The 9,191-nt window shown below is 46.7% G+C and overlaps 1 protein-coding gene across 1 annotated transcript; it reads right to left on the reverse strand.

Annotated features, from left to right (window-relative positions):
- Positions 1-501: 501 nt before the first annotated feature.
- Positions 502-4,211, reverse strand: LOC146427482 (uncharacterized). The gene is made up of 2 exons (XM_085081737.1): positions 4,070-4,211; positions 502-2,559 (listed from the first exon to the last, which is right to left on the reverse strand). Exon 2 carries the CDS (start codon positions 2,541-2,543, stop codon positions 1,326-1,328), a length of 1,218 nt encoding a protein of 405 aa, XP_084937863.1. The 5' UTR covers positions 2,544-2,559; positions 4,070-4,211; the 3' UTR covers positions 502-1,325.
- Between the last annotated feature and the right edge of the window lie 4,980 nt (positions 4,212-9,191).

Here is a 9,191-nt window from a genome sequence, read left to right on the forward strand (position 1 = left end):
ACCTCTATATATACCTATATTCGGGTGACTCTCCACAGCTGGCTAAAAGGATTTTCTAAATGTCTAAAAGGACATTCTCAGCAGAATGAAGTGACCAGCCCCTGGTCAGGCACAAATGGGATTGAGGCTGATTGATTCCCTTCAGCATTTCTTACTCAAAGTTTGGGTTTTGAGGGAGGCTGGGACAAAAAAATATCAGTGAACATCCCTGCTAGACAGCAGCAGCACCAGGGAGAGTGGGGGATTTTGGCAGAAGAAAGGAAGGAAGGACAGAAGTCAAGGTGTTAAAACCACATCCTTTTAGCAAAGCATTAAATTTCACCCCAAACTTCATTGGTCCCACTCAGCTCTGCCCCCCTCAGCCTTCAGCTGTGTGGAAAATGAAAAAGCACCTGCAGGATACTTTAGTTTGCAGTTTTCCCCTCAAATACTCTGAAATGCCTAAAAAATCTCCAATCTACCACTCTGGGACTGTGTAGTCAGAGTTTACTCAAAAGGCTCCTTTCAAAAGGAGTCAGAACCTATTTTCTCCTTTGAAGCATAAAGAAAAGCACTGAACAGTTTCAGCCACGTTCTCTGGTCGTGTTTATTCCCAGCAATTAAAACACACTCAGTCTGCGGTTTTGCCACGATCTTTAAAACATATTTTATTGGTAGCACAAAGTTAGGAACATTAAAAGTCAGTAGATTTCAGCTGCAATACACTGACTTATGCATTCTGATCAAGACTACATTTTAATTTCTGCGTAAATTGCTCAAGTTACACCAACACTTCACCACTACAAGAGAGACAAAGAACAAGAATTAGGATTTCATCATCTTCCTGCAAAGATATTTGTTCAGTATTGACAAGAAAACAGGAAGCAGCAATTGTACAAGAAAATTATCTGGGGAGGTAGTTCAAATATTTCATAATGCCAAGGCAGCAAGGGAAGTTGGCCTCACAGAAAATATCTGACTGCACAGGATTAGAGAAGTTTTCTGCTCTGTTTCCAGACTCATCAAGGGATGAAACTTCCCATCAAACCTCACTGGGGGAACGCAGTGCCCAACATCAGCTCAATGAAATCCTGGTTCAGGTGAATCATCCCAGCGAGGCATGACCTGAAAAACAGCTCCTGGAGAGAGTCAGCAACAGATCTCTGGCTGAACAATAATTCTGGAGAGCCTCTGGAAAGCTCTGTGAAAAAAAAACTTCTCAGATCTGCCTGGCAAGAATTCCCAAGTCCAAGAAACATTTTGCAAAATCCTGAGCCAGCAGCTGGGGTTTGTCACATCCTGAGGTCCATCGTCCTTGTCACTGGCCACCTGTGACCCCAAACAGCTCAACCTTCAGCATTTGCAGCCTCCATTTCCCCACTGCTCCCAAACCCCTCAGGCAGCAAGGGGAACACATCTGGGGACTCAGCCTCCTGCTCTGCAGGGCTGGGAACAGGAGTGAGGTGTTTTCCTGGGAGCAGCAGTGTTTGCTGGCTGACCCTGGGCTGTGGCTCTGCAGGACAGTCCCTGCTGCCCTCCTGTCCCACCCCACTGGTGGCTCCAGCCCTGGGCTGCTGCAGGAGCTCTCGGGGTCCCTCAGGCTCTGTGCAGCACAGAGGGCAGAGCACAGAGGACACACCTTGCTTTAGGTCACTCTGCTGCTTTGGCTGCTCTGGAGATGGCCACTGAGGGCACAGGGTCACTGCAGGGGTGGCACAGGGCACAGGGGACACCGCAGGAGCAGCACAGGGCACAGGGGACACCGCAGGGGTGGCACAAGGCACAGGCTCACCTCTCCCTGTGAACCCTGGAGGATTCTGCACTGCCAGGAGAGACACTACCTCTCTCAGCCAGCTGAGATCAGCCCTTTGGGGACACGGAGGGCTCACCTCAGCAGGGTCAGCCCTGCCTGTCCCCTCCCCAGCACACGGTGACATCTCCCTGCCTGTGCCACCCTCCCCAGGAGGCTCCATCTCACAGCCCTGGCCAGGCTCAGCCTCGCTCAAGAGCTCCAGGAGGGTGGGAATATTTCCATCCCGGAGGGTTATTCCAGCTCCCTCCCTGCCAGGCTGCCCTGGGCCCTGGGGCTGCTCCTGCTCTGCCCCCAGAGCTGTGCCTCCCACAGGCCGAGCCTCAGCAACATCAGGAACAAATCTGACTTCCACTTCTGTGTTCTTCACTTTCTCCTGCTGGTTGCCTGCTCGGGTCAAATCTTCAACCTCTCCTTCATCCTCCTCGTCAGCAGGGAGCACACAGAAATCCATGGGATTCCAGGCTGCCTCCCACCCTTCTGCCCTCCCCGTGGGATCCGTGGCAGAGCAGCTCTCTCCATTCTCCTCCAGAGCATCAGCGAAGGGCTGGCGGTCCTGCAGCCCTTTGGGGCCCTTCTTGGGGACTCTCAGGGCTGGGGTGGGGGGCTGAGTGTCCCACAAGGTGGCTGTGGCCCCCGGGGTGTGCAGGATGGGTTTGGTCTCGCTGCTCTCTCCGTTTGGTGCCTCCTCGCTCTGCCTCCTGCACCTCTCACAGAGCACACAGCACAGCTGCTGGCTGAAGCTGCTGCCCATCGTCACCCTGCAGGACCTGCGGGGAAAATGACATTACAGCAGCACTTTTTAGCATTAGAATGTCCTCACGGACCAGAGGTTTGTTGGTTTAGCTCCTACAGACACCTATGACCCCCAGGGAAGGTTGTGCACCAAAGGTCAGGTGTTGCTGATGAGCCACTAGCAGAGAGAGAAGATCTGGTTCTCTGTGTGCCATAAAAGAGAGTATTTTATTACTTAATTCCAACTTATACAGACTTTTCAAAGGTCACCCCGATTGGTCAGTCAGAAACCTCCCCCTAGGCAGACTGGCCAGGCCTGAACTGTCCAAATCTTGAGACACTGTTTTTAATAACATCCAAACTTTATCTTTGTTTATAAAACACAGGAAGAAGAGAGAAAAGAATTCTCTTGGAAAGGTCTGTGCTAGCCACAGTCAGGCAAGGTGTTCTCTTTGCTTCTTGCCCAAAATCCCAACTGAGCTTCCTACACCTGGGAATATTTTCTTCCCACACCTTGGGGAATAACCTTCAAGGCAGAGGTGAGAAAATCCCCACTGTCCAAGCTGAGCAGCTCAAAACCAAGAGTTTCAGTGCTCAGACAGCTCAGAACCCAAAGCCCAGGATTCCCATCAGTCACCCAGGCAGGTTTGTTAATTAGCAGGGGGGTAATCAGCACCCAGGAGGAAGTGCTGGTAATTCTGTCAATTAGCAGTTCAGGTGCAGCATGTTTGAAGGGCAACTCCATCAGTTGGAAGGGGCAAGTTAAGTTTAAACTTTGAGTTTAAACTACCACAAAATAACAACAATGGTCCTGGTTAATTAGGACAAAGGACTTGAACTACCCACAGAGAAAACGATTGAATTCTGGTTGAAGCCACATTTCCTTTTCAGGCCTGGTACAGAAAAAGGCAGTCCCAATCTCTGGGCTAACCAATCACAGAATAATCCATTAATTATGTCATTAAATATTTTAGGGCACCATGTTTTCCAGCTTCAGAGCAGCCCTCCAGCATCCTATTTCCAAGAGCTGTTAGAAATATTAAAATCTGAAGGCATTAAGCTGTGCCATGTGCTCTTAAACACCAAAATATTTTTTGAAGTCTGAGCTTATTTGTGGCCTTCATTTGGAATCACAGCAGAACACTTGGCTTAAGAACCAGAATTCCCAATAGTCAGATGGTTTCTATAAAGTTTCTACTTTTGTATTTGTGTTTCCTTTTCAAAAATTACCAAAAAAACCCCAAGGGAAAGAATTTTATGTTGTCCTTAAGTGCACCCCCTGAATAATTAATGGAAAATTAAACAACGAACATACTTGCATCAAAAGAAACCTCAGTTTTGAGTAACACTTTCAGCATTTCAACAAAAACTAAAAAGTAAACCTTCATACCATCATTTGAGGGCCCAAAGTGAGCTGAAAACCACACAGAATGGTCCCAGCATCTTGCAATTCATGTATTTTCCCAACACCACAATTAATCAAATGAAAACTAGAAAGCTGGGTTGAAAATTCTGAGGAAAAAAATTACCAAAAAAGTTACTTACCAGCTTAGAACAAAAAAACCCCCACCAGAACACAAGAAAAACCTCCCAGGTACCTTTTGCCCCCCCGAGCTCAACCTAAATACCACCAAGGGGTCACACAAATCCCCTTCCCCCTGCTCCTGGAGCACCAACCCCCTGAACCTTCAGTTCCCTCCCACTCCCATTCCCTTTGGGAAAAGCTGTTATCCTTTATTTTACAGCTGAGGGTGTTTTGGTGCTCGTTTTGTGCTGCTTTCTATCACAGAGAAAAGGAAAAATGAAAATGCAGCTTCTGTTTATCGAGGAAGAGTGAGCAACTGAGATATCCTGGGATAACACGAAGCAGAGGAACATTCCAGGATGGAGATTTGGGATTTCCCTTGGCTCTGGGTGACCTGCAGAGGGAGGGAATTCCCAGCTGTTGCCAGAGAGGAAATGGGACAACAACCCCACTCTCCCATCTCTGGGATTTCAGCACAAGGATGATGCAAGAATGGAAGATCCAACTCTCCAGTAATTAATTCACACCCAACAGTGGCAGCCCTTGTTCTACTCAAGACCTAGAGGCTGAGGCAAGAAGAATAAATGAAGTTTTCCTCCTGACTTTTTCCCCCTGAATTCCATGTTTTCCAGCTCCCTGTGGCTGCAGGGAATCTTTCAGCACGTTGGAAATCAGAGTTGTGGCTTCACTTTCAGGAATTTCTCCTCTATTGTCTTTAAATCTATTGAATGCCAAGAAAAAACCACCAAATCTGTGTCCTCAGTGTCCTTGGAGATCTTCCCTGAGTCAACAGAGGGCTCTGAGGCTTTTGGGGAATCTTTCCCCACATCCTTTTTTGGGAATCTTTCCCCACATCCACAACTCTTGCTGAGGAACACAAACCTGAGTGAACCTGGCCAGGATCTGCAAAATCCCAGGTGGATTCTTCCTTTTCTCTCCATGTCTCTCAGGGCAGCCTCTGCCTTTGAAAGTTTTCTCCCCTGGAGTCCTTAAACTGCTGTGGGTTTCTCTGGGTGGGCAGAAATCCTGCCTCCCCTCAGGAAGTGCTTTTTCCCCCTTTTCCCTTTTTTTTTTCCCCCACTTTTTCCTCATTTTTTCCCATCTCTCTTTCCCTTTCTTTCTCTCCTTTTTCCTTCCCCCTGTTTTTCCCCTTTTCCCCCCCCTTTCTCTCCTTTCCCCTTTTTTCCCTTTTCCCCTCTCTTTTTCTCCCATTTTTCCCATTTTTCCCATTTTCCCCTTTCCCCCTTTTCCCCTTTGTTCCATTCCCCTTTCCCCATTTTTCCCCATTTTTCCCCCTTTTTCCCCCTTTTTCCCCCATTTTCAGAAGGATCAGGTGTTATCCAGGCCAAATCCAGCCCAGGGTGCAGGACAGGGCTGGGAATGAATTACCCTGGTCAGATATTTTAACACTAAAATAACCCAGATCAATTCCATTAACACAAAATAATAGACCTAAAATAATAGACCTAAAAGGTTTATATGCTAAAATAATAGACCGAAAATGTGGCTTTTTCTTTGTGGTTTTCTCTATTGGCAGGGGAGGGATATGATCTCTTTTAAGGAGGAATAAATATGAGGTGAGAGAAAGTATTTTTGGTAAGATTTTTTTTTTTTTTGCTTTTGACAGCTCCTGGCTGTTCCCACACTTCTCACAGCCTGTGAGTCACTCCTTAGTCTACTTGCATTAACTTCCTCAGGACTTTATCACCTGTAAGTGTGATTAATTTGGGCCAAATTCAGCGGAAATTCCTCACCAGGCTCAGGAATAAAGAGTTTTCAGGCAGAGTTGGACAAAAAACAAATGGAATTATTAAACCCAGAGAGGACAGAGCTCCTGGTTTAAATCTGTTCCTCTTCCCTCCACCTTCCTTTTGTCCACCTCCTAAATTTTTAGTGGAATAAAAATAAAACCATGGATCCTGCCCTACATGGCACCCATCAACCACTGGAGACAACTTGGTGTGTTATAGGAAATAAAAAATGGAAGCAAAACTCTTTTACAAATTATTGTTTTAATATCAGCACCGCAGTTAAAATCGAACAGCCATGCAATTATGCTGTATAATTAAAAATACCCAGCGTGATAAAGCTTTTCCATGGCAGGACTGGAGAAAAAAACCCCAAAATGTCCTTTGGGAAAGGGACATTGTGTTGCTGCACAATGGAATTCCTTGACTTGAAGGAGAAAGAAGCTTCAAACTTCTGTTTTCTCAGCGAGATGTTGGATGGACTTGCAGAAGAATTGGTGCTCAGAGATTCCTGCAAATGCCCAGTTTGATCCTGGGGATAATTTATTGTATATAAAATTCGTGTTCTGTTGCACAAGGCTGGATGTTGTCAGCGTTTTGGGCTTTCCCTCTGTGGGGTAGGAAACTCCAACACACCCAAACTGTGATTTGACAGGTGCTTAATGACACCAGGATGTCACCAGGAATTTAATTTCCCCCATATTGTGTCCTGGCAGGTGGCAGAGGAATGTTCACCACGTCCATCAAACACAACTGCACATCACCAGCTGCTGTTAAACACACAGAAAATCCACTCAGAGTTACACACCTCCCTTGTTTTGGCATCTGGATGTGTTACAAATAAATCTCAGCCCACTAATTCCACTTTTTCTGGACATTATTCCCATCGGGTTTCTCCTCAGACTTGTGGCACATGCAAGATAACACTGATGCCATTTAAAAATAGGTGTCTGTGGCTTGGATTTAAATATTGTGACTTTGGGGTTTGACATGTTAACATGGTGAAATAAAGCAGAAAAATCTCATTTTACACCAATGTCTTGGTGTTTGGATTTACAGCACTGGAGGAAGACATGCACTGGAGGGATGAGGAGGAGAGAGCAGACATCACAATCTCTTCAGAGCAATGAAAATTATGGGTTAAAAAAGATGTTTTTCTCCAGAAACCTTAAAGCAAATCCCCCAGCTAAGCATGACTGAGCCTGAACAGGGTTAACAAACAGCTGAAACAGAAAAAAAAAATGAGACAATTTCTCAGCCCAGCAAGTGAAATGCAGCATTTTTACAGAAGGAGCTGCTTTGAACAGGAATGAAACTCGAGAGCCTGTGGTTCAAAACAGCTTTGGAGGATCCATGGGGCAAAGAGCTTTTCGAGTCAGGATGTCAAAGCCTCACTTTGGCAATCTCAATTAGAGACCAAGACCTCTTCACCTCATCACAGCACCTGGTTGTTCAGGCTCTGCACAGGAACCACAGCAGCTGGAGAAGAGCTGCATTTATCCAGCTTTTAGGCTTTTTCTCTCCCATCTCTTACCCAGTTCTTAGGTCTGGTTACAGCACCACAGAAAAAAAACCCCAAAAAAACGACAGATCTTTGTTGTAGCTGGTGGCTGAGACGGGTGGAAAACACTGAAATCAGAGTTCCAGCTGCAGATTTCCTTTGGTCCTGCACTGAATTTCAGGCCCTGAACCCAACCATGGAATTCAGATAACTGCATTTGCATCAAAACCCTAAAACCTGTCGGGTATCCTAAGCCCTAAAACCCATAGGGTATCCTAACCCCTAAAACCTGTAGGGTATCTTAAACCCTAAAACCTCTAGGGTATCCTAAACCCTAAAACCTGTAGGGTATCCTAAACCCTAAAACCTGTAGGGTATCCTAAGCCCTAAAACCTCTAGGGTATCCTAAACCCTAAAACCTCTAGGGTATCCTAACCCCTAAAACCTGTAGGGTATCCTACAGCCAAGTCTCAGCAGCACAGGGCTTGCTGCATTAAGAAGCTTCACCAATGGTGTGGAAAAATATTTTAAACTCTGTTGGCTGTTCAGCTGCTCACAGAGCTCCTCTTCAGTGTCCCAGAAGGCAAATCCTCATTTAATAACACGGAACAGAATCAGTTTCAATGTGGCAGCAGCAGCAGCCAGGCAGCTCCAGTCGCTGAGGACATCACCCTGAGGACACTGGGAATGCCACTCTGGAGCAGGAATTGTCACCTCTGTCACATCCATCGGGTTGTGTCCTGCGTGGAGACAAATCCCACTGCCCAGGGGAAACCCAGCCTGCAGGAGAGACATGTGAAATTGCCATGAAACTTCCTGAAATTGGGGATTTTCTGGAGGAGGTGTGGAAATTCGGGGCTGGAGGGGCTGTATGGTGACAGCCAGCATCTTCTGGACGCTGGGAGCTGGGGGAGGATAAGCACTGCAGGGGAAGCTGAGCACAGGGAGGGCTTAGGACTGAGAGAGGGGAAATGTTGGGTATTAGGAAGGAATTCCTCCCTGGGAGGGTGGGGAGGCCCTGGAACAGGCTGCCAGAGAAGCTGTGGCTGCCCCTGGATCCCTGGAAGTGTCCAAGGCCAGGCTGGACAGGGCTTGGAGCAACCTGGGATAGTGGAAATTGTCCCTGCCCATGGAACAAGATGATTTTTAAGGTCCCTTCCACCCCAAACCATTGTCTGATTTTATTCTAGGAATGCAGCCTGTCAGGAGAGCACACAGCTTTAGAAAAAAATGAAATCTGTCTGTTTTACACCCAAACTTTTCCACTCAAACTCAGTGCAGAGCCACCCTCCCCTTTGTCCAAGGCTAACACCTGATGCTCAGGGGTCACAAAATGCCTTTTGGCCACAAAAATCTCCATGGGGTAAAGAATCCATGTGCTGGGCAGGAGACAAATGGTAAAATATGCACAACAGCCCAGGCATTTCATCCAGTGGACAAGTTAAAAATCAGATTTCTGATATCTGCTAGCACACTAATAATTATATTGCACATAGCAGACTCATTTAATCCAACTGGGCTCAGCCCATAATTGCACAGAAAGTGCCTCTGGAGGACAGTTGCAAAGAGCTATTAAAATCATCCCCACAGAAATGAGTGATGCTGGCAGCAGCACAAATCACCTCCTGCCAGAGCAGCTCCCAGATCTGCTGGGGGATCACAGATCCTGCTGCTGACAATAAAGGAGCTGCTCAGTGCACTTTGGCTTTTTATTATTTGTTTCTCCCTAATTGCACTGATTTCCAGACAACACTGATGGCAGCCCAGCAGCATTTGTTCATTCAGCAGAGTGTCTCATGATGCCAGGTCAGCTTAAAAATAGACTCCTCTGTGGTGTGGAGCTCAGTTTGGAGATGATTTCTTGTCTGGAGCGTGAGTGATTACATGGATGGA

Source organism: Lichenostomus cassidix, chromosome 24 (assembly GCF_008360975.1).
Source record: "Lichenostomus cassidix isolate B80296 chromosome 24, HeHo_3.0, whole genome shotgun sequence".
Lineage (NCBI taxonomy): Eukaryota > Metazoa > Chordata > Aves > Passeriformes > Meliphagidae > Lichenostomus > Lichenostomus cassidix.